This window comes from Mastigoproctus giganteus, chromosome 9, assembly GCF_048544385.1.
Source record: "Mastigoproctus giganteus isolate SK-2022 chromosome 9, ASM4854438v1, whole genome shotgun sequence".
Classification (NCBI taxonomy): Eukaryota; Metazoa; Arthropoda; class Arachnida; order Uropygi; family Thelyphonidae; genus Mastigoproctus; species Mastigoproctus giganteus.
In genome coordinates, this window is record NC_143583.1 from 119578660 (window position 1) to 119605826 (window position 27167).

The following is a 27167-nucleotide window of genomic DNA, read 5'->3' on the forward strand; positions in this document are numbered from 1 at the left end:
GTCATCCCGAAGTCAGCTACAGCACAACAGGCTGGACAAGCAGGCTACAACAGAAACTGATGAAGAGACACTGTCCGCAGATGAGCATCACATCTTCGAGACTGATCATCGCCAGTAATATCCAAAAGATAAACAGTTCAGGGAACAGCAATTCACCAGCAGTCAGTGAGCTCAACAAAAGGTACTCATATTAACTGGCAAAACCAAGGTGTAAGAAGGTGTTATTTCGGGATCAAACCCAAGAAAAACAACAACTAAGGCTTCCTGCCGACACAGTTGGCGGGGAAGCCTTAGTTGTTTTTCTGGTGTGGGTGTGTCCACTTTTGCCTTAAGCAGAAGTGGACACCCACCCATAAAGGAAAAGAGTACCAAGTCTGCTTCTGCAAAGAAATTTCTCTGTTCCTATATAAAAAATAACATACTATTCCATATAAATTAAAGGGTACAGTCCGCCAATTCATCCGTTATTCAATCTTAACTCTTCCAATTGCAAAAGAATATTTCTTCTCATGAAAACTGAATTTGCAAAATTTTGAAATGCAATAAAATTTTCCATTGCTTTAATAAGTAATATTCAGTTGCTGTCATGTTTCTTTACTTTAAACTTTATTCCTGTGTAATCCCCTTTGTTATTTAATTTTTTGAAGGCATCTGCAGAATTAGCCAAAAGAGAAGGGCGGATTATTTCAGAAGAATTTCCTGAGGTTGAAATTTTTTGGACATCATCAGCACCACAAAAGCACACAGGTAATTTAAGCACACATGATAATTTGTGATAACTTTATAACAAAATTTTAGTAGACTGCAGTAGAATATGTGTAATTTCAGTGCAGTTAACACGACATGCTAAATCTTAGGCCAAGTGCAGGTACTTATAAGTAGCCAAACTTGGTACCTACAGGCACTTATCTTTGGGCACTGACAATCCTGTTTGACCCACCCAACTTTTTGAACTCTTTTTATGTGTTAATTTCTTAATGGACATGTTTTAAAGAGATAATGTTCTTTATGTAGCCACACACAACACTAGATTTCAAACACGAGAGGGAAAAGATTGAAGTCACAGCTTTGGATTTTAGAAAATGTGCACAAAAAATTAATGATTATTTTCAAAACATATTATGAATAAAAGCTTGTGAAACTTATGATACGCAAGTTCTGCAAATAAGTTTGTTTTGAAAATAAAGGGAAGATAAATTTTAAAAGCATGGAAGAGTTTTGTGCATAGCCTGTATGTTAATCTTTTCTTGACAAATTTTAATGGAAGTAGAATGAATATTTTTCTGTATTCAACACAAAATACTATTTCAGTCTGCAGCTTGTCACAAGATGGGTAACTTCGCTGTGATGTGTGATAAATTCTGCCCCTCCAGTGGTTTATGGTGTAAAGAGTAGTCCAAAAAATATTAAAAAATGTTTTGTTGATGACACTGAATTTTTGCATTCCATTAGTATTGTGTTAATAGATAACAGAGCAGCAAAGGCTCTATACGTTCTACGTTATAGATCAATTAGTTAAGAAATGGAGGAATTACTTCTATGATCTCTTGTAGAACACTTCGGTGCTGATACCCTCTGTTGTTGGATAACTATACAAATAGGTTACATGTATTCCACACCCTCGTAGACAAAATCAATGATCCAATGCACCCCGGAATCGGAGGCTCATGGACCACTAGCCTGACCCCAAAATACATAGAATCACCAACCCTAATCTTTGAGTGAGATAATGTAATTATTTTTAAAATACTTCCTTATTTTAAAAACAGTTTAAATTCTTTGAAAACAAATAAATAATGAATCAGTACTAACACTTTAGAAACTAATATTAAAATATAAAAAACATTTAGACTCCTCTGAAACATTAAGAAACTAAAAAATTTTCTTATTTCCCTGAAGTGGGTGTTGCGATGGAATTTTATAGCATAGAGATTAGTTGCAATCCTAATGCATGCACATGAAGGAAGAAGAGTTTGATATAGGGTAGGGGCGATGTACATTGATTGAATTTTTGATGTAATTTAATTTCAAACATCTCCGAAATTAATAGTTTAGTGTAATCCTGTTGGATGTTGAGAATTTTTGCTTCATTGAATAGAAAGGTGTGGCCTTCACTGATTGCAGGAATTGACTCGCTGTAACACTCAATACAAGAATGAAACAACATTCAACATCTGTCCTTTCATCCCGCTGCTCAGCTTCGGAACTTGCATTCCATGCAATCAGTGAAGGCCACACCTTTCTATTCAACAAAGCAAAAATTCTCAGCATCCAACATGATTTTACACTAAACTATTTATTTCAGAAATGCTTGAACTTATAATTGTTGTCTATATACTGGCTAAATGGGCAATGGCCTCTAAAAGGTATCAGTTGCTCATCTACTGTTACATTTTCATTAGCATTATAGACTGTAGGTAGAATTGCAACCTATTTATCCCACAAGTCCCGTATGCCAGCTAATTTATCAGTCTGGCACCATTGTGATCGAGTTCCTTTATTGTCAAAGCGAATTATTTGCGAAATTACATAGAATCGTTGCCCTGAATATAGGGCAACCTACATTTCCATCCCCATAGGCTGGAGGTTGCCTCCCCATGAGATTTATACACTCCAACTTAAAGCAGTAGGCCGAAATATGCTTCTAATTCAACTACTGTTAGTTCTTGCAACTGGTCACCATAAATTCTTTTTCCTTCTAAATTTGATATCTTCAAAATTAAGTTTACAACTTTTTGCATAAAAAATAAGCAGTATTAGGATTTTATATCATATATTCTAGATGTAGCGTACCTTGTTGGTCCAGGATTCAACATAATAATATTTTCTGATGAAATTCTTCCTTGTTGATTAGATGTGTTGCAGTTCCACACTATATTGCCATTTTTTGAGGTTATGTAATTAGCCAAAACAACTTCATCTGAAATCATAGGTTCCACTTCTTCATCATCCGATTCCCTATGCACCTCTGCTTCAGATGAATGGTCCTCTACTTCAGAAGTACTATCATTACCATCAGAAACATACAAAAGATTCTCAATTTCACTGTCCATCAATGATCTCTTAGTACACGTCTTCAACAATTTCTTCATACTGTTGACCCTTAGGGTAGCACCAAACTTGACGTTTAACAAGAAACTGACACACAAGTGAACACTGGCAGATATATGCGAGAAGGCACCAACAAGTCCCCACCGGCATCAACTTGTCATTCACCACGTGCACATTTTTAAACTTGTTCAAGAAACATGGTAATGTAAGTTATTTCTATGAAAATAAAACAAAACCAATAAAATACGATCATTTTGCTTCTCGTTCCTTAAGTTTTAACAAAACTGATCATCGGGTCATATTGACCCGAGCACAATAAGTGTAACAATTACATTTATAAAAAAACTTAACTGTAAAATTTTTTTTGTCAATCTAGGTACTCCGTTATTAGGGTAAATTAGTAAAAGTCATAGAGCAGCAACAAGATATTTAAATATCTTGTTGCTGCTTTAAATATTATTTAAATAAAAAATTTAAATAATCCAGCTCAGGTGGCTAACAATCTAAACGAGTATTTTGCATCTACATTCACACATGAGGAGTTATTCAGGAAGGGAAATGTCGTAGGTGAAGTAAACATTGGCAGTGAGCTAGATGATTTTCTAATAACTGAGAGGAAAGTGGAGGAGAAATTGTTGAGGATAAACATAAAAAAGGCACCCGGGGTGGATGGGATCTATCCAGTTATATTAAAGGAGGCAGCAAAGGAAGTAAGCAAACCCCTAGCCATAATTATGAGAGCTTCTTTGGACTCAGGGGAGGTACCCATGGACTGGAGATGTGCAAATGTAACCCCAATTCACAAAGGAGGATCAAAGGCTGACACAAGTAATTATAGACCTGTTAGTTTAACTTCGGTTCCAGGAAAATTAATGGAGGCACTAGTTAAAGAAGCACTGCAGGATCATCTGGACAAGAATTCAGTTATAGCTCAGACACAGCATGGGTTTGTTAAGGGCAGGTCTTGTCTGACCAATTTGATTGGATACTATGATGTAGTCACAAAAGAACTGGATGCAGGGAATAACTTTGATATTATATATTTGGATCTTAGAAAGGCTTTTGATACTGTTGCGCATGGAAGACTGCTGCACAAATTGGAGAAGTGTGGCATTGGAGGCAAATTGCTGCTATGGATAAAGGGATGGTTGAGTGGCAGAAGACAGAGAGTGGTAATCAATGGACACTGCTCAATGTGGACTAATGTTATTAGTGGAGTTCCTCAGGGTTCAGTGTTGGGTCCATTGTTGTTTTCTGTATTTATAAATGATATTGATGATGGTGTATCAGGCTTAATGTCCAAGTTTGCAGACGATACAAAGGTTGGCAGGGTTGTTAAGGACACTACTGATACTATGCTGCTGCAACAGGATCTGGAAAGGTTGAGCAGATGGGCTGAGAGGTGGCAAATGAAGTTTAACATTGACAAATGTAAAGTTTTGTTTGTTTGTTATTTAGTTTTTAGGAGCATTAGCAACTAAGGCCATATTGCTCCGGGATATGCGGTGGTCATTCCCTGACCTTTCCGCATCCTCCGTATTTGGTGGTGACGGGCTTGAACCCCGGTCTAATCAAGAAGCGTGTGCTACGCACTGCTGCTCCTTCCCACCTGGCTACGGAGGCGCCAAATGTAAAGTACTACATATGGGAAACAGTAACCCCAGATCAACGTATCAACTCTGTGGCTGACAGTGGTAGAGAATGAAAAGGACCTGGGGATAATTGTGCAGGCAGATATGAAGTTCTCTGAGCAGTGCAGACGAGCTGCAAGAGTACCTCATGGTGTCTTGTCAATGATATACAGGAATTTTTCTAGCAGGGACAGGGATGTGATTATTCCCTTGTATAAGGCATTGGTCAGGCCACACCTTGAGTAATGTATACAGGTCTGGAGGCCTCATTTCAAGAAGGATGTAGAGCTGCTGGAACGAGTACAGAGAAGGGCAACAAGATTAGTGAATGGAACAAAGGGTTGCTCTTACGAAGAAAGGCTTAAGTTTTGCAAATTACAGAGCCTGGAGACTAGGCATTGGCGAGGTGATCTGATAGAGGTGTATAAGGCTTTGAATGGCTTGAGCATGCTCAATGCCGATGGGATTCTTCCTCTTGCTCAGAATAATCACCTGAGAGGGCATAAATTGAAATTGAGGAAGGACGGATGTCGGATAGATGTGCGGAAATTTACCTTTAGCCAGCGGGCAGTTGGTTTGTGGAATAGACTTCCATCGCTTGTTATTGAAGTTGATAGCCTAAACAAATTTAAGGCTCAGCTGGACAGGTATTTCGAACAAATGGAGGGGTGAAATGGGAGTAGTGGTTGTTTTTTTTTTTTTTTTTTTGGCTGATGCTGAATAAGCTTGCTTTCTTGCATCATATGCCTCTACTAATGCTAAATAAATATAGGATTTATGAGCATTAAAAGAAGGCGACTGGGTCATATTGACCCGAACACAATAGGAGGGTTAACTGTAACATTTATGGTGTTCTTTTTCTCACACACTTACACTCTCATTCATTCTTCTGGCTTTCATTTCATTTGATCGACTCTTGCTTTCTGCACTGCACTCTCTGGGCACCTCAACTTACTGTTATTCTTCAGTTGTGGTGCAGGCCTAGCCGCAAGTTTTTGCAGGCCAGGGGAGAATGCAATGATAGTGTTTGTGTTGTTAGTATATATAAAGTAATGTAAGTTATTATTAACTTTGTATTCTTTCAGCCAATTACATTTGCTCTTCCACTCATTCCCATTCACCATAGCACTCATTCACTCTCTCTTTCCCTCTTGCTGTGGCACTCTTTCTGTCACCAAAATTGACATTTATTCCCTTTTACCATAATTCCCAATTCACTCTGTGCCCAGCCTATTCATTCTGTCTTTCATTCTCATTCATTCTTCTTTCATTCTACATTGCATCCCTTTGCTATTAGCTTACTGATATTTTTCAACTAATCTACTTCCCTGGCTACCTGTACATCTCCCTCCCCTACATGGTTCCTCATTTGATGTGCCCCAGGTTCCTACAATTGGCAGGGTAGTCCTTTGGGGGAGTACCCATGTCAATCAGGTTTTGTCATGTTAGGTTTCTGTTAGGATGCAGAATATTGCTATCCTGACAGTTTTCAAGTCATCATCTGGGCTTAGTGGGAAACATGGGTGAATTTTACTATTGATTATTGTTTAATTGCCAGGGGGCTGAATTGCCCTTCTTTGGATAACTCTGCGCATTTCGAATGCTTTCTGTGGTTGTAAAGGCTTTATAGTTTTTCCTCTTCTATGATGAACAGATGTTCTTCTCCCCTGGGAAAGGGGCCCATCTGTGCTATTATTAGCTCTGTTCTGGGGATGTCATAAATTATACATTCATATAGAATATGTGCCCAGTCTTCACTCTCTCTACAGATGCAGTTTGGCTCATCAGTCAGCCCGAGACAGGTTAGTTTCACCTTTAGGGAGCTGTGACCTGTCAATATAAATGTTGTAAAAAGTCCAGGGTCATACCACTTAGTTGGCTTTGGGCTACCCATTGACACCCATGGCAGAAACCATTTGGTAACCAGACCTCTGGTTTCCTGCTCCCACTTTGTTTTCCATAACTCATGGAGTTTTGTGGCTATTCTTTTTCTTTCAGTGTTGAAAGTGTTGGCTGTATCAAGGGCTATCCCCAGAAATTCTGTGGGTATGCCCTTTTTAAGTCTGTAATATAAACCTCTTTTGGCTACTTCCAGATAAAGTGGGAGAGCTCCGGCCAGCAAATGTAGCACAAGTGTGCTTACTGTGCGACATACTCTGGTAACAGTGAGAAGTATTGTGCTTTGTAATTCTAATTTCATAATTCTTTGTAATTCTAATTGATTTTCATTTATTCCTATTTCTTACTATGGCCGAGCGGGTGAACCATGCACCAGCTCCATAGTTGAATAACTGGTAGGAACGTTGCATGGTATATGATTGCATGGGTCTTTCTTTTGAGCCCCCAGTCTGCTCGACTGATCCTGGCAATCGCACCTGCATAATTTCTCACTTTCTTCGCCAAGTAGGTCAAATGGGAGTAAAAAGTTAATTTTGAATCAAAGACCACTCCAAGATATTTTAGTTCTGTTACCATTTTTATAGTAATTGTGTTGATTTTGATTTGTGGATGTCTTCTTGTGTTCAAATTGCCTTTTAGAAGTATTTGTTTTTTTTTTTTTCAGACGATATTTTGAGCATGTGCATTTGTGCCCACTCCTGCAACTGCAAGGGGGTGGCATTTGATTCTTTGCTCTACAACCACTTGCGGGTTATCTTTTACAAGGAAAATCATGTCATCTGCAAAGGCCAGGCTTTCTATGGACCCAGATCCAAGGCCAGAAATTCGTCCAGAACAACGTTCCAGAAGAAAGGGCCAAGGATTGTACCCTGCGAGCAACCTTTATTCACAGGGCGTGTCAATTCCTGGAACCTTGTGTGTACTGAGCCACTTTTGTCTGTAAGGTAGCTTACAGAGGTTTTGTGAGGCATTTCCCTGGTGGAGTCTCCTAAGGACACTAGGCCACCAGAGTGGTGGCCTAGTGTCCTTAAGAGACTCCACCTAGTGTCCTTTCAAATGCCCCAGAAAAGTCAATAGAGATTGCCAGCATATATTTCTCCTCTGAGTTTTTAACTGTTGTCAATAGGTGGTGCGTAGCATCCTCTGTAGAGTTGCCCTGCTTAAAACCATATTGATTGTTGGATGTAAACCTGCTTTCGTATAGTATTGAGCTAATCTGCTATATATTAGTCTTTTATATATTTTCCATAGTACAGGGAGTAGGGCTAATGGTCTATATGATTTGGGATCAGTAGGGGGTTTCTCGGGGTTTTTGAGAATTAATCTTAACACAGCTTTTTTCCATGTTTTTGGGAATATACCTTTTGTCATACAGTTATTATATAGTGCTATTAATTTGTCTGGTGTTATTTCTGCTAATTTTTTGATAATCTCAACCTCTAAGAGGTCAAAACCTGGGCATTTATTGTTTTTGGTTTTAGATAGTGCTATTTCTATGTCTTGTGTAGTAAACAGAGGTTCAGTATTCGCATTGTCATATTCAGTGTTTTCTTTTGTAATGTCCAGCTGGGTGGGGGAATGATCCCCAGTTTCAGTGTGAATAATACTGTCTAGGATGTTATTTACAGAATCGGCGCAACATAGAGTTAGGGTTTCATCTGGTTTGACAATGGTTTCCAAGATATCTCCTCTTGGCAGCTTGTTGGTCACTATTCTGTAGACAATCCCCCCAAGGGATATTATTTCCAGTAGTTTCCACCAAGTGCTTCCAGCATTCCTTTTTCTTGTCTCTTATGAGGGCTGTATACTGATTCCTGAAAGTTCTATAAGAATCTCTCAGTGCATCCACCTCATTTTGTGACTCTTTGAAAATTTCTCCTTGCCTGGTGTACCCTTCTCCTGAGTATAGTCAGTTCGGGTTACCACCAGGGGATTGCCTGCTTCCTCGGCTTTTTCCGTGGGATAGACAGGTTTGCTGTTTTTTTTTAACGTGTTTGTCACAGTCAGTGCTTACTCATCTGGATTACAGTTGCCTGATCTAGACCACTCATTTTCCTGTTTTTGCAGCTCAGCTGCTGTATGTTCTGTGAAAATCTGCTAGTTTGCCATTTTAAGGTTATACCTTTTGATATCCAACAAGGAGTATTGGGTTGTTTATAATTGCTTGTTTAGTTTGAAGGTGATGGCTGTATGATCTGATGTGGTCCAGGCTGGCTGGACATACAAGTCTGTAATTTTATAGGCTATTGAATTGGTGGCAAGAGTGACATCAATGTCACTCTCCCACATGGTACTACTAAAAGTTAGCAAGTTATTAGGTTGATTTATCACTTCAAAGGGTAGGTGGAGATGGGCTACTGCCTAGGAGCCACCATGACACACACACACACACACACACACACACACTTGAAAGGGTAAGGTAAGGTGGCTATAAAATCTGATAATATTTGCGCATTGTGTGTGCCTGGTCTGTCTTCCGTACGGCTGTGCCATAATGCTGACCGGCAGTTGACATCAGCAGACACTATGAAAGTAATCTGTAGTAAGCTTTATGTCTTTGCCTGGTCTTGTATAAAGAGATATAATATAGAACTGTCCGACTGCACTTCTGAGCAGAGGTGACCCACCTTTGTGGCTGTATGGTCAGTATTTCTGACCACTATTGCTGTAGAAGGGACACCTCGTGTGTATTCTATTATTTTGTAGCCTCTTGGATACCCTTGAACCCTACCCATGTGTGTGTGTGTGTGTGTGTGTGTGTGTGTGTGTGTGTGTGTGTGTGTGTGTGTGTGTGTGTGTGTGTGTAGGGTTCTTGGAGTACCAAGATATCTATATTATTTTCTTTTAGTGACAAATGGGCCTGGAGTACTGGGGTCCATAGTTTAACAGATATTTATTTAAAGTATACCCAGTATAAAATAAAATAAAATAAAATATTTCCAGTAGCTTTCGGAACTCGTGTCCCTTTCTCAACTGACAGAATTTTTGAATACATTACAAGCAAAGTGTGGCACGTTACTCATTCGTCATTGTTGTAGCACGGACGTGTGCTGCCTTGCGCCAGTGATCATCCATCAATAAAACGGTTGTCTCCAGGATTGGATGTATACGCATGCCTTTCTGGCGATTTAATGCCTTAGGGTTGTTCATTATGTTTAGTGACTCTAGCCATAGGCGGTGGCGAAAGTGTCGCGCGTGGTCCACTATCTCAAAGTCGCGCTTGGGGTCAAGATCGTGGTTGGTAGCCCAAAAATGTTCTGCAAGCGCGGACTGGTCAGTTTCGGCAAGCCGGATTGCTCTGTCGTGTTCCGTGAGGCGATCCTGGAGACGTCTCGATGTCTCACCTACGTAGCAACTGTTACAGGCCCTACAGGTGATACGGTACACTACATTGCTGCGTAAGACAGGTGTGACAGGGGTCTTCACACTGGAGACAAGTGAACGTAGGTTCCTACCTGGTAATTGTACACATTTTATGTTGTAACTTCTCAGGATCTTCGAGATACGTCCTGACACTCCTGGATAGTACGGAATGTAGGCGGATGATATGCCGACTTGCTTCGGAGGTCTTGGGTTGGAAGTAAGTTCTTGTGCCTGTAACAAGCATCTGTTTAGTACATGGGATGGATAACCGCATCTGGTTAAGTCCGCCTTCACACGGGAGATCTCGTTACGTCTAATTGTGTCGGTGCTGGAATGGCTCCAGGCCCTGGAGAACAGGGTGCGGGCAGTGCTATTGAGATGGCTTGGAGCGTGGCCGGACCCGTAGTTGGTGAATTGACCGCACCACATGGGTTTGCGGTATACTGAGGTCTCTAGATGTGGGCCTACGCGATGCACTAGCACGTCCAGAAACGGGAGCGAACCGTCCACCTCTGATTCTACGTAGTAGAATCAGAGGTGGACGGTTTATTTTATACTGGGTATTCTAGTAGTACCGTTCTGAAACGGTACTACTAGAATACCTCAACTCTCTATCCAATTTCATCAAGTTTACCGTAGAATCAGAGGTGGACGGTTCGCTCCCGTTTCTGGACGTGCTAGTGCATCGCGTAGGCCCACATCTAGAGACCTCAGTATACCGCAAACCCATGTGGTGCGGTCAATTCACCAACTACGGGTCCGGCCACGCTCCAAGCCATCTCAATAGCACTGCCCGCACCCTGTTCTCCAGGGCCTGGAGCCATTCCAGCACCGACACAATTAGACGTAACGAGATCTCCCGTGTGAAGGCGGACTTAACCAGATGCGGTTATCCATCCCATGTACTAAACAGATGCTTGTTACAGGCACAAGAACTTACTTCCAACCCAAGACCTCCGAAGCAAGTCGGCATATCATCCGCCTACATTCCGTACTATCCAGGAGTGTCAGGACGTATCTCGAAGATCCTGAGAAGTTACAACATAAAATGTGTACAATTACCAGGTAGGAACCTACGTTCACTTGTCTCCAGTGTGAAGACCCCTGTCACACCTGTCTTACGCAGCAATGTAGTGTACCGTATCACCTGTAGGGCCTGTAACAGTTGCTACGTAGGTGAGACATCGAGACGTCTCCAGGATCGCCTCACGGAACACGACAGAGCAATCCGGCTTGCCGAAACTGACCAGTCCGCGCTTGCAGAACATTTTTGGGCTACCAACCACGATCTTGACCCCAAGCGCGACTTTGAGATAGTGGACCACGCGCGACACTTTCGCCACCGCCTATGGCTAGAGTCACTAAACATAATGAACAACCCTAAGGCATTAAATCGCCAGAAAGGCATGCGTATACATCCAATCCTGGAGACAACCGTTTTATTGATGGATGATCACTGGCGCAAGGCAGCACACGTCCGTGCTACAACAATGACGAATGAGTAACGTGCCACACTTTGCTTGTAATGTATTCAAAAATTCTGTCAGTTGAGAAAGGGACACGAGTTCCGAAAGCTACTGGAAATATTTTATTTTATTTTATTTTATACTGGGTATACTTTAAATAAATATCTGTTATTTTCTTTTAATTTGAGTTTGATCTGATCTACAGTAGTTCTTGCTCTTTGAGCATTCAGTTGAACGAGATTTAAAGCCCTAATCACATTTCTATTTTCAGTCTGACCCATAGTTGGTCCTAGATAGTACTTGCTTTATTATTTTCTTATAGCAGGGACATTTTTCATCCCTGATGCTGTGTGCATAGTCAATCAACTGTGCTGCCTTGCAGGTAGCACATTTTGGCTGCTGATTTTTATTTCTACTGTTTTTATAGTCATGCCCAGCCACTGCACAGTGACCACAGACAGGTTCTTTCTGAATGCAATCCCTGGCAGTGTGTCCAAATTTATGACAATTATAACATCTTGTTACAGGAAGTGTTCCCTAAATCTCTGGCTGGTCCAGCTAGCATAGATTCTTTGCTGCTGCTGTTGTTGTTGTAGATGCTACCAGATTTTTGGTGAAATCTGAACTATGATATTTATCTGGCCATTTTTCCTGCTTTTTGTGGCTCTTCTGAGTTGGAACTGTTCAGCAAACTCTTCTATGTCCATTATTTCTTGGAAATTTTTATAATATATATCTGTCATTAATTCCTTCTCAGGAGTATATTGTATGACATCAAATAGTAGAATATGTGGGTTCTTTCCCTTTGGTTTCTCTGATTTTAAACCAAGTTTTAAAATTTGTAATTCTGTACAGTGGGACCAACTGATGATGTTACCAACAGCAAATTCTAAGTGGGAAGCATTCAAGAAATTAATAGTGGAAGCTACTAAATGTTTCATACCTATTAAGAAATATTGTTCAGGGTTTAGGCCTAAATGGTTGTCAAATGAAGTAATGAGACTCATGGCAGAGAAGAAAAATGCATGGGATGCATATAAATTATCAGGCAACACAGAAACCTATGATATATATAAGCTAGTCTGTAATCAAGTCACAAAGGAGGTTAGGCAGGTGAAGGCAGAAACCTTTGGCAAAGGATGCTAAGAAAAACAGCAAGGATTTCTTTACTTATATAAACTCTAAAAGGAAGGGGATGAATCTGATTGGTCCACTTGATATTGATGGTTTGATTGTTGATGATCCTGCTCAGATAGCAAACAAACTGAATGAGTATTTTGCATCTACATTCACACATGAGGAGTTATTAAAGTTTGAAAATGACACAAAGTTATCAAATTGTAACAGGGTGCTTAATGATTTTGTAATAACTGAGAACAAAGTGGAGGAGAAATTGTTGAAGTAAAACATAAGAAAGGCACCTGGATTGGATGGGATCTATTCAGTTATATTAAAGGAGGCAGAAAAGGAAGTAAGCAAATCCTTAGCCATAATTATGAGAGCATTCTTGGACTCAGGTGACCACAAATGTGTCCCCAATTCACAAAGGGGGACGAAGGGTGACACAAGGAATTACAGACCAGTTAGTTTAATTTCTGTTCCGGGTAAAATAATTGTGTCACTGGTTAAAGATTCATTGCAGACAAAACAGCAGCAATAATTCAGACACAGCATGGGTTTGTTAAGGGAAAGTCTTGTCTAACAAATTTGATTGTTTATTATATTGTGGTTACAAAGGAACTGGATGCAAAAAATAATTTTGATATCATATACTTGGATTTCAGGAAAGCTTTTGACACTGTTGCGCATGGAAAACTACTGTACAAATTGGAGCAGAATGGTATTAAGGGTAAGTTGCTACAATGGATAAAAGGATGGTTGAGTGGGAGAAGACATCATCATCATCATCAGCCATTTTCAATCCACTGCAGGATGAAGGCCTCTCCAGCAACTTTCCAGTTCCTTCTGTTTTGAGCACTGGCCATCCATTTACTACCTAAAAACTCATGAATTTCATCTATCCATCTCCGCCTTTGTCTTCCAGGTTTTCTTCTAGCTCCTCTTGGGTACCATTCTGTTATTTTCTTAGTCCATCTGTCATCATGTCTTCGAGCTATGTATCCTGCCCAAGACCATTTTAGTTCTTTAGTTTTGATAAGAATGTCCTTTACTTGAGTTTGCTGCCTAATCCATGTGTTTCTCTTCTTATCTAACAGTCTGATTCCCAGTATAATTCGTTCCATTCTTCGCTGTGTAGTTCTCAGCTTCTCTTCCATTCTTTTGGTGAGTGCCCAAGTTTCACTTCCATAAGTCATGGTGGGGAGTATACATTGATTCATTATTTTACGTTTCAGACAAACTGGGATATTGCTCTTCAGTATATGACTATATTTCCTGAATGCTATCCATCCAAAATTTATTCTTCTCTTGACTTCCAGCCATTTATCATTATTACAGCTAATAACTTGTCCCAGATAAGTATATGACTACACCTTTTCAATTACTGCTCCTTCAATCATTATTTCCCTTTCAGTGGCATACTTGTTCATCATTACTTTTGTATTAGCCATATTCATCTTTAGTCCAAAATCCTTACTAACTGTGCTTAACTGATTAAGATTTACCTCTAATTCTTTGGGATCGTGGCTTATGACCACAATGTCACCTGCAAATCGTAAATGGTTTAGGTACTCTCCGTTCACATTGACTCCTTTCTGCGACCAGTCTAATCTTCTGAAAGCTTCCTCCAGGGAAGCAGTAAACAGCTTCGGAGATATTGTGTCTCCTTGTCCAACTCCTTTCTCGATTTTAAATTTGCTACTGTCTTTGTCTAGTCTAATAAAGGAGGTAGCATTCTCATATATTTTCTTCAAAATCATAATATATGGGGTGTCTATGCCTTGTCTTTCCAGTGCCCGAAACATTGCCTTATGCTGTATGGAGTCAAATGTCTTTTCATAATCCACAAATGCCAGGCATAATGGTGTTTTATATTCATTTGCTTTCTCCATTAGCTGTGATATTACGTGAAGGTGATCCATAGTTGAGAATCCTGTCCTAAAGCCAGCTTGCTCTTTCGGTTGATTCTCATCAAGTATTCTTTCTAATCTGTTAGTAATGACCCTTGTGAACAACTTGTAGATGTGGGATAACGAGCCAATTGGTCTATAATTTCCAATTTCTGATTTATCTCCTTTCTTATGCAGCAAAACTATGATTGCATTATTCCACTGCTTAGGCATCACACCTTTTCTAATGCACTTTGTGAAGAGCCTTGCCAGTTTTTGTGTTATGTCTCTTCCTCCCAATTTTAACAACTCTACAGTAACTTCATCTTCCCCCGGGGCTTTCCGATTCTTCATTTTCTTCAATGCATGTTCTACCTCATCAGGAAGAATATCGGGTATGTCGTATGTGTTGCTACTTTGCAATACATGTTCCCCACTGCTGGTATCATTCCCTCGCTCCTTGTATAATTCTCTATAGTAGTCTTCTGCTATTTGAATTATGCCTTCTCTGCTGTTTATAAGTACACCATCGCTATTCTTCAGTTTCAGTATCATTTGTCTTTCTGTATTACTGCTCATGGCTGCTGATTTAAATCCTTTGTTTTCCCTTAATGCTTGTTCTACTTTTCTTGTGTTAAATCTTCTTATGTCCTCTCTGAGTCTCTTTCTAATGGCTTTGCATAACTCAGTATACTGAATTTTCTCCCTGTCAGTGTTTTTCTTGCTCTTCATTTGTCGTCTTCGGTTCATCATGACAACTATTTCTTGACTAATTTTTTCTTCTTTGGATCTGATTCAGACACAGCATATAATTCAGACACAGCATGGGTTTGTTAAGGGAAAGTCTTGTCTAACAAATTTGATTGGTTATTATGATGTGGTTACAAAGGAACTGGATGCAAAAAATAATTTTGATATCATATACTTGGATTTCAGGAAAGCTTTTGACACTGTTGCGCATGGAAAACTACTGTACAAATTGGAGCAGAATGGTATTAAGGGTAAGTTGCTACAATGGATAAAAGGATGGTTGAGTGGGAGAAGACAGGGGGTGGTAATCAATGGGTGCTGCTCTTCATGGACTAATGTCATTAGTGGAGTCCCACAGGGTTCGGTATTGGGTCCACTGTTGTTTTGTATATTTATCAGTGATATTGATAAAGGTATATCAGGCTTAGTGTCGAAGTTTGCAGATGATACAAAGGTTGGCAGGGTTGTTAATGACAGTAATGGCGGTGTACTGCTGCAACAGGATCTAGAAATTTTGGGCAGGTAGGCTGAGAAGTGGCAACTGAAGCTTAACCTTGACAAATGCAAAGTACAGGTAACCCTCGCTATTCGCGGGGGTTACGTTCATGAGAAATGCCGCGAATACCGAAAACGCGAATACTGAGTTATGGCTCCCATAGTAATAAAGGGGTTCCGTTCCAAAGTATGAAATATATAAGAAAAACTAGTCTAAAATTTTGTCTATGTATGTATTATATGTACCTTCATAATGTGACTATATACATAGACAGTACATAGTGAAATGCAAGCATATGGCATCGAAATGAAAATAAGAAACAATTTAATATTAAATGTAATATTTATTAGAAATTTCAAACAAATCTTTCAAACCAGCGTCTTTGCTAGCTAAAAAACCTATCCCGCCAGTGCTATCACCAGTTTCGCTAAAGCGTTGATAAGGAGTTTTGCGTTTTCACGAATGATGAGTGAATTTAACGGAATTTTATTTTGAGTTCGGTCTTCTATCCACAGATTTAAAGCTTTTTCCATTTTTTCTAATTTAACATCACGAGTTACAGAGCAAATTTTTGAAGCAATTAGCGCGTTTTCACGGACACTACTGGTGGATTTTTCTTCCGATTTCTTGATTGATCGTACCGTTGACTCATTGATTTTATAATGTTTTGCCACTGAGGAATTAGAAATTTTATCTAATAACTCAATTTTATTCGCTAATGTCATCACCTTCTTTGATATTTTCACATTTCTCTTGTTATTCGTAGTGATATTTTTGTAGGGGTTAGAAAGAACTTCTCCACAACAAAGTCACTTTCTTCCGTTAACACACTCGAAAAAGTCTGTTTTTCACCGCAAAACGGTAGATTTATCACTTTTGTAAGCATATCAATTTATAAATTGATAAATTTATTCAATTTATAAGCATATAAATTAAAAGCAAACGACGAAACCTTCCATAACAAGCGCATAACACATATTGAACAAGGATTAGCGAGAAACTTTCACGCTCGCGATTTTGTCACCCCTTTCCCCCCACCCACTGAGCGCTGTTTTGACCGGGAAAGATAATTTTAGCCACGCCCATGTTTTTTTATGGCGGAAAATATTCACGGCGCTTTAAAATTCACATTTTTTAGGTTTCATTTTATATTAAATCGGCAATCGCGAATACGCGAAACCGCGAATACAGATACCGCGAATAGCGGGGGTTTACTGTACTGCATATGGGTAGAAATAACCCCAGAGAAACATACCAACTGTGTGGTACTACACTTAAGGTGGTATAAAATAAAAAAAAAAGACCTGGGAGTAATTGTGAAGTCAGATATGAAGTTTTTTGAGCAATGTAGACAGGCTGCCAGGGCAGGTCATGGAGTTTTGTCAATGATATATAGGAATTTTGCTAGCAGGGAAAAGGAGGTAATTGTCCCTCTGTATAAGGCAATGGTCAGGCCACGCCTTGAGTACTGAGTACAGGTCTGGAGGCCTCATTTTAGGAAGGATGTATATTTCAGCGTGTACAGAGAAGGGCAACAAGATTGGTGAGGGGAATGAAGGGATCTTCTTACCAGGAGAGGCTTAAGTTCTGCAAATTGCAGCAGCTGATCACTGCGAGGTGATCTGATTAGGTGTATAAGGCCTTGAATGGGTTGAACACGCTGAATTCTGATGGGATTCTTCCACTTGTTCAGATTACGAACCTAAGGGGGCATAAATCGAAATTGAGGAAGGACAGATGTAGAATTGATGTGCGGAAGTTTGCCTTTAGCCACCTGGTGGTTAATTGCTGGAACAAACTTCCATCTGTCGTTGTGGAAGTTGATAGGTTAAATAAATTTAAGGAGGAACTGGACAGGCATTTGGAGGGAATGGTGTGATTTTTTTTTTTTGTTTTTTTTTTTTTTCTTGCTGATGCTGCATAGGCTCATACGCTTGCTTTCTTGCATCACATGCCACTACTACTATTACTATTTCCAGGTTAGTTTCTACCTTTTTAATCTTCTTTCAAATCTTCTTTGTTTGCTACTTCCAGTAGCACTCCATTTTCTCTCACTTTCCTCATACTGCTTATTCTGATCTCCTTTAGGTGGGGTTTCAGTTGAGTCACAACAGCTTCTCTGACTGCCTCACAAGTCTTGTAGTCAATGTCTGGTTTTGCTTTTAATATCACTATTTTGGTTTCCTTAGACCTGGGTATTTCCTTAGGTTTGTTAGATTGCTTAGGTTGGGTATTTTCTGTTTTATTTGCACTTGCTACCTGGACATAACTCAGGGTGTTCATCTCTTTGTAGTTATTCCTTTCCTCGGTGACATTGTCTATCCAAGATCTCAGCACTCTATTTTATGTGTTGAGTTCTATTACCCGTTGCTCTAAGACTGTCCAACAGTTTATAACCTGCAGTCTAACTGCAGATGTTATTCTGGTTATGGAGGACGTCCTCTAAGTACAATTTCAACTCTTTTATTTGCTTAACTGGATCTGTCAATTCATTTATTGCTTGAAACCTTTTTTCCTCTTGTCTTGTTGTCAGTCTTTTCATTGTTTTCCTTCGCTTTACCCTCTTTGTTCTCAGCTTTGTTCCTCACTTTTTTGCCCTTTTCATTTCATACTTAGATGCATGTCCTGGAGGACATGCATTTAAGCCTTCATTATTAGTTTCATCACCATTTTTGGGGGTCCGTTCACTTAAAATTCTTATTTCTAAGTCAGGGTTTGTCTTTATGTCTGATTCATTATTTCCAGATTTTTGCCTTTTATCCTCGGTATTTTGTTCTTGCTAGTTGTTTTGTCCACTTTCATTTGTTCCTTATATTGGGGGAGGGAGTAATTCAATGTGTCTAATTCCAACATACAGCTATTTAAACTGAAATATTGTGATTTCCCAGTTTTGGCGGGAAAACCACTATAAACAAAGAAAACTAACTCAAGTTCTGAAACTACGTTATAATCAGATTCTCCATTCAAAATATATCTAATGTAGCTAACTTTAACATTGATATACTTGAGTATATCAATGTTATTGAGTATATCAATAACATTGATATACTCAAGACTTGAGGTGCAATCAAGTCAACAACAGTAACAGTGAGATTGCTAGCGCTGTAGCAATCGCACTGCACGAGATGCAAAAACACAAAAATTGGTGAAAATATAGTAAGCAAAATTCTTACTTGGAATATATGTCTAATTCCGGTCGCGGTGGCGCCTCCGTAGCCAGGTGGGCAGGAGCAGCAGTGCATAGTACACGCTTCTTGATTAGACCGGGGTTCGGGCCCGTGACCACCAGATGCGGAAAGGTCAGGGAATGACCACCGCATATCCCCGGAGCAATATGGCCTTAGTTGCTAATGCTCCTAAAAGCCAAATAACATCAACCGGTCGCGGTACGACTGTGGTCGTACCGTGACCACAGTGCATACCTTGGACATTGTGTGGACATGCTAAACAAAAACTCCCTACCAATTAATTATACTAAATTCCCAATTACAGCTATTTTTCATCTGATAAAACTTTTAACTGAAGCCTGTTATATCACCTTCCAAGGTAAAGTTTTCAAACAATCATGGGATTAAATCTAAGTGGTTTTCTAGCAGAAATATACCTTATCACCATTGAAAAAATACATTTAACACCCTTTCTTCCATGGGTCACTTACTATGGTAGATATCTGGATGATATACTTTGCATCACAGTTGCAGGCACCATACAGGACATTCTACAGAACTTTAATAATATCCATGCAAGATTAAACTTTACACTAGAATCTGAAAATATTGAAACGAAAATCATTACATTTTTTTAAATTTCACCCTCACACGGGTTATGAACAATATTCATTACAACATAGCATTAGCATTAGTAGAGGCATTTGATGCAAGAAAGCAAGCTTATGCAGCATCAGCCAAAAAAAAAAACCAACTTCCACTTCACCCCTCTGTTCGTTCAAAATACCTGTCCAGCTGAGCCTTAAACTTATTTAGGCTATCAACCTCCACCACAAGGGATGGAAGTCTGTTCCACCAACCAACCACCCGCTGGCTAAAGGCAAATTTCCGCACGTCTATCCTACATCTGTCTTTCCTCAATTTGAATTTATGCCCTCTCAGGTGATTTTTCTGAGCTAGAGGAAGAATCCCATCAGCATTGAGCATGCTTAAACCATTCAAGGCTTTATACACCTCTATCATATCACCTCGCTGGTGCCTAGTCTCCAGACACTGTAATTTGCAAAACTTAAACCTTTCTTCGTAAGAGCACCCCTTTGTTCCATTCACTAATCTTGTTGCCCTTCTCTGTACTCGTTCCAGCAGCTCTACATCCTTCTTGAAATTAGGCCTCCAGACCTGTATACAGTACTCTAGGTGTGGCCTGACCATTGCCTTATACAATGGAATAATCACCTCCTTATCCCTGCTGGAAAAATTCCTGTATATCTGTTGGATATTTTTTTTTACCTTTCATTGACAATACTCCATGAGCTACTCTTGCAGCCCGTCTGCACTGCTCAGAGAACTTCATATCTGCCTGCACAACCACCCCCAAGTCCCTCTCATTCTCTACCACTGTCAGTGTAGTACCACAGAGTTGATACGTTGCTCTGGGGTTGCTGTTTCCCATGTGTAGTACTTTACATTTGTCAATGTTAAACTTCATTTGCCACCTCTCGGCCCATCTGCTCAACCTTTCCAGATCCTGTTGCAGCAGCATAGTGTCAGTAGTGTCCTTGACAACCCTGCCAACCTTTGTATCATCTGCAAACTTGGACATTAAGCTTGATATACCATCATCAATATCATTTATAAATACAGAAAACAATAATGGACCCAACACTGAGCCCTGAGGGACTCCACTAATAACGTTAGTCCACGATGAGCAGTGTCCATTGATTACCACTCTCTGTCTTCTCCCCCTCAACCACCCCTTTATCCATAGCAGCAATTTGCCTCCAATGTCACACTGCTCCAATTTGTGTAGCAGTCTTCCATGTGCAACAGTATCAAGCCTTTCTAAGATCCAAGTATATAATATCAAAGTTATTCCCTGCATCCAGTTCTTTTGTGACTGCATCATAGTATCCAATCAAGTTGGTCAGGCAAGACTTCCCCTTAACAAAACCATGCTGTGTCTGAGCTATAACTGAAGTCTTGTCTAAATGATCCTGCAGTGCTTCTTTAACCAGTGCCTCCATTAATTTTCCTGGAACAGAAGTTAAGCTCACAGGTCTATAATTACTTGTGTCAGCCTTTGATCCTCCTTTGTGAATTGGGGTCACATTTGCACATTTCCAGTCTATGGGTATCTCCCCTGAGTCCAAGGAAGCTCTCATAATTATGGCTAAGGGTTTGCTTACTTCCTTTGCTGCCTCCTTTAATATAACTGGATAGATCCCATCCACCCCGGGTGCCTTTCTTGTGTTTATCTTCAACAGTTTTTCCTCCACTTTACTCCCAGTTATTTCAAGATTCTGTAGCTTACTGCTAGAGTTGAATACACCTCTGGCATTCCCCTTGCTGAATAACTCCTCATGTGTGAATGTCGATGCAAAATATTCATTTAGTTTGTTAGCTACCTGAGCAGGATCATCAACAGTTCACCCATCAATATCAAGTGGACCAATCTGATTCATCCCCTTCCTTCTAGAGTTTACATAAGTAAAGAACTCTTTGCTGTTTTTCTTTGCATATACAGAAAGGTCACCAACACTGGAATGCTTCTTTATTACAATAGCTACCACCCCTTCACCTATGAAAGATCCATTATCCTAAATCAATTTCTCAATGCCTACAAATACTCAACATCTTTATGAGCCCTAAAAAAAAAAAATACAAACACTAAGAAACAGATTTCAAAATAAAGGTTGCCCCCTACCTATTATAAATGAAATAAGGTTAGAAGCATAAAACAGATTACATAATACCTCTCCAGTTATCAACAGTAATAACATTAAAAAATATTTTGTTGCTTTGCTGTATATTGAACAATGGTTCAAACAACAAATAGTATTTTGAGAGAGACAGAATTCAAAATCAAACCACAACAAAACTACATGTTGCTCTTAAAAACCACGAAGTCCAATCCTCTTCCATATTCCAGTTAAATGATTTAGTCTACAGTGTATCTTGCAAGGATTACAAATCCTCATACCAGGGATTGACTCATTGTACACTCAATACGAGAATGAGATAACATTCAACATCTGTCCTTTCATCCCACTCCTTAGCTTTGGAACTCCATGTGATAAGTGAAGGCCACACCATTCTATTCAAGAAAACAAAAATTCTCAGCATTCAACATGATTATACTAAATAATTAATGATATTAATTTTGGAGATGCTTGAAATTAAATTACATCAAAATTCAGTCAATGTACCTTGTCCCTACCCCATCTCAGAGTCTTGGGCCTTCACGTGCATGTGCTAGGATTGTAACTAATCTCCATGCTATAAAATTTCATTGCAACGCCTGCCTGCGGTTTCACTTTCCTGTAATCATGACCCTGGTCAAAAAGCCCGTCTGCTTCAGGGAAGTAACAAAATTATTTAGTTTCTTAATGTTTCAGAGGAATCAATGTTTTTTTTTTTATGTTTTAATATTAGTTTCTAAAGTGTTCAAAGTATGGATTCATTATTTATTTGGTTTCAAAGCATTTAAACTGTTTTTAAAATACGTAAGTATTGTATTCTCTCACTCAAAGATTAGGGTTGGTGTTTTCAGTGTATTTTGGGGTCGGGCTTGGGGTTCAGTGAGCCTCCGATTCCGGGGTACATAGAATCATTGATTTTGTCTGCGAGGATATGGAATACATGTAAACTATTCATATAGTATCCAACAATGGAGAGTATCAGCACTGAAGTGTTCTACAAGACATCATAGAGATAATTCCTCCATTTCTTAACTAATTAGTATTGTGTGCACCTTCATCCTGTATCTTTGATTGTTTTTGAATTGGAGAATGCTATAAAAAAGAATCTCTCACTAGGGCATATTGAGTAAATTTTAGTGTGCAGTGCATTGTATTTTGAATTTGTATTAAGTAAGTAGCTTTAAAGTTCTAATCATGTAGATTGGCATTTCTTTTGTTTTAGTTAAGAAATTAGAAAGGCAGTAGCATTATAGTGTTACTTTTACTACATAAACAAATCTGGTAATAGCATCTATCACCTCTTAGTTAATGCAATTATTTTAAATTAAATTTAGACTATAATCATGTTTCAGCCAAGAGCAACAAAAGCAAAAATCTCAAAGTAGCAGGAATGGTTTGGCTTGAGAGAGAATCATCAATGGTGGTTCTCGTATGAATCATAGCTGCATTCGTTGCACTAACTATGGCTTTTTTGGACCCTTCAAGTACTCAGCACAATGGTGGAGACCACTCATGCAACAAAGGACATAGTGAAAAGGTAGCATGTGTAATTAAAGACCTATTGGCTTGACTTCTGTTGCAGGGAAAATTATGGTGTCATTAGCTGAAAAAGTAATGCAGGACCATCTAGTAGGAATGCTACCATACTGCAATCACAGGATAGATTTATTTAGTAGTAGCAAATTAAATATGCAAAGACCAAAGTTCCATTTATTAAAAAAAAAAATAATAAATAAATAAATAAAAAAATGTAAAATAAATTTCAAGAAACGTAATTGGTTTTTATTTAGTTTAGTTTGATTTTTGCTTGTAATATATATATATATATATATATATATTTTTTTTTTTTTTTTTTTTTACGTTCAATTCCTTTGTAAAAACTCTATGCTTTCTCTCTGATTCATTGATACCAGTCATAGTTGTAAATCACACGAATAGTAGTAGTAGTGGTAGCATGTGATGCAAAAAAGCAAGTGTATGAGCTTATGCAGCATCAGCCAAAAAAAAAAAAAAAATTACACAACCATTCCCTCTAAATGTTTGTCCAATTCCTCCTTAAATTTATTTAACCTATCAATTTCCACAATGACAGATGGGAGATTGTTCCAGCAATTAACCACCCACCGGCTAAAGGCAGATTTCCGCACACCTATTCTACATCTGTGTATTTCCTTAATTTGAATTTATGCCCCCTTAGGTTCGTAACAGGTGGAAGAATTCCATCAGAATTCAGCAGGCTCAACCCATTCAAGGCCTTATACACCTCAATCAGATCACCGCACAGGTGCCTAGTCTCCAGCTGCTGCAGTTTGCAGAACTTAAGCCTCTCCTGGTAAGAGGATCCCTTCATTCCCCTCACCAATCTTGTTGCTCTTCTCTGTGCACGCTCAAGCAAATCTACATCCTTCCTAAAATGAGGCCTCCAGACCTGTACGCAGTACTCAAGGCATGGCCTGACTATTGCCTTATACAGAGGGACAATCACCTCCCTTTTCCCTTCTAGCAAGATTCCTATATATCATTGACAAAAGCCCATGACCTGCCCTGGCAGCCTGTCTGCATTGCTCAGAAAACTTCATATCTGGCTGCACAATTACTCCCAGGTCTTTTTCATTTTCTACCACCTTAAGTGAAGTACTACACAGCTGGTACGTTTCTCTGGGGTTACTTCTACCCATATGCAGTACTTTGCATTTGTCAAGGTTAAACTTCAGTTGCCACTTCTCAGCCCATCTGCCCAAATTTTCTAGATCCTGCTGCAGCAGCAGCACACTGCCATTACTGTCATTAACAACCCTGCCAACCTTTGTATCATCTGCAAACTTCAACACTAAGCCTGATATACCTTCATCAATATCATTGATAAATGTACAGAACAACAGTGGACCCAACACCGAACCCTGTGGGACTCCGCTAATAACATTAGTCCACGAAGAGCAGCACCCATTTATTATCACCCTCTGTCTTCTCCCACTGAACCATCCTTTTATCCATTGTAGCAACTTACCTTTAATACCATTCTGCTCCAATTTGTACTGTAGTTTTCCATGCGCAATAACGTCAAAAGCTTTCCTGAAATCCAAGTATATGATATCAAAATGATTTGATATCATATACTTGGGATGAGTTCAGAATGGCAAATGCTGCCTGTTTTTAAATGCTTTGTTACTTTTCATTAGCATCCAGAAACTTGCCAAAACAAAGGTTTTACTTGGAGATGTTTGTGACTTGAACATTCTGCATGGTAAAATTCTAGATAACAAAGCCTTTATGTGCACAAACATGACTAATGCATTCAAACAAACACATTTTACAGAAATTATACGTTGATGCCTCATGGCTTTGGTTGTTTTATCATTAATCCAATCTTTCCTCCACTCTCTTTTCTCTGGGATCTATCATTCACAATACTTGGATTGTAACCACCTCTTGCATTGAAAAAAATACTCTTTCAGAAAATATACATGGTACATAGTAGGGCTTGCAAACTGGTTTTATAAAACCGGTTAAATCGGTTTTCATATTGAGTTGTTAAAACTGAAACCGAGCTTCTAAAACTAGATTCGAATATTTTCTTAGTTAGCCCTCGAATATAGTTTTTTGTTACGCACATTTTCTTTTGTTTGTTCGTTTGTCTGGATCGTTCAACTGCTTTATGTTTTAAACATGTTTTTTATTTTATGTTTATGTACGAATCTCATGGGCAAGTGGCCCAAATCTAGGAGGGGTACCTTTTATCTTCCCACCTGTATCATGGTTGATACAGGTGGGAACATAAAATATACGCTTTTACGCTATCGCTCCGACTCACTGAATGAGTCGGAGCGATAGCGTAAAAGAAAATGATCAACATTTCTCCGTTCCATCTATCTTGTTCGCCAGGCAAGTTATAGAACGCGCCTTATTGATGGTTACCCACTAGAAACAGATTCGGTGAATATTGCATCAAATTTCAATCGTAGAAAGTTTTTTGCTTCTTTATTCCTATTAAATTTGCGATCAAATGTTCTCAAAAAAGCAGATTCACCAAATTTAGCTTTTACATAATTTTTGAAAATACAATAGATTTATTTGAGGAAAAAAAATTGCAAGTAAATAAATAAAAAATTTCTTTCGTGAAAATTTTGAAACTTGCCTCGTTTAGACTCTTCATTCAGTGCTTGGGGGAGTGACGCATAGTATTGTGCTTTTGTTGTCTTCAACATGTTTATTTAAAATTGTCATTGATATAAATTCCTACTAATTAATATTTATTACTCTTAATATGTCTAAGACGAAATCAAATGTATGGAATTATTTTGCTTGAAAAAGCAAAGATGAACCACAATGTTCGAAATGTCAGAAGATAATGAAGTCGACTGGAGGATCTACATCATCTTTGATGTTGATTTTAAAGAAAATGCATCAGATTGACATTAAACAAGATAACAGTGAACCTCCCGTAAAAATGGTAAGAACATTAGAAAACTTATCGTTAAAAAAATCTATGGAAGAAGAGATTTCAAAATTAGCTGCTTTAGATGGATTTTCTTTTAATTCAGTTACCAAGAGTGAGTTTATACAATCAAGCCTTCACCTTCAGAGAAATAAATACGATAAATTACCATGAGCTTCAGTGAATGGAATTAAAAATATGGTTCTGAATTATTATAAAACTAAGAAAGAAGAACTCATTCAGCATTTCAAAAATTCATTGGTTTTGGGTGCACGGTATTCATCGACTCTAGACGATGAATACGTCTATACAAAATAAAAAGGTATATGAATATAAATGTGCATTCAAAAGACAATCATTGGTCGTTAGGTCTTATTGAGATTAACGGTTCACTTGACAGCAGAAGAACTGAGCAAATTGTGAATGGACACTTGAAGGAATTTGGTTTGAACGTGGATGAGGATATTGTTGCCTGCACCACCGATGGAGCAGCAATGATGATTAAGTTTGGCAAGCAAATTACGCCTAATCATCAACAATGTATAGCCCATTGTATACATCTGTCAGTTATAGATGTACTTTATGAAAAATCAATCAATTATGGTGCCACAGTCTCTGAGTCTCCCAAAGACGATGAAGAAAATGAAAATAATGAAGAAAGTAGTGATGATGAAGAAGTTGAAGAAAGACAGCAAGGCATGCTTTATCAAACCGACTTTAACGATGAGCTCATTTATTTCTTCAATCCAATGGCCAATTTGCACAAATTATTAACAAAGTCAGAAAATTTTGCAAGCTTTTTCGAAAATCGCCTACCAAAAATGACATATTACAAAATTTAATGGGAAAGAATATAAACTTACATTAGATTGCAAGACTAGATGGGATAGCACATTCTATATAATTGAGAGATTTTTGAAATTAAAAAATTGCATTCCTAATGCTCTATGTGCAGTACTGTCAACTGAAGCTGTGTCTGACGATGACCGGAAAACACTTGAATTGCTATGTGAAACTTTGCGACCAGTTGAAATGATTCTGAAGGCTATAACCTCAGAAGATACAGACTTATTTAAAGCAGTCTTAAATAGAATTTCTGCTTGCTAAGCTTGATACAGCAGAAAACCCATTTGCTTAAGTTTCACCAAAGCCTTTTGCAGCGTTACAATGCAAGACGAAATTGCCAAAGTGGCTTTGCTGAG

General features: G+C 38.8%; 1 protein-coding gene across 1 annotated transcript in view; it reads left to right on the plus strand.

The window, feature by feature from the left end:
• xmas (RRM_XMAS2 and SAC3_GANP domain-containing protein xmas) overlaps positions 1-27167 on the plus strand; it is a 311404-nt gene that overhangs the window by 52441 nt on the left and 231796 nt on the right. The window contains exon 3 of the mRNA XM_090380957.1: positions 648-747. Within this exon, the coding sequence (XP_090237083.1) occupies positions 648-747 (100 nt within the window). The remainder of the gene's footprint in view (positions 1-647; positions 748-27167) is intronic.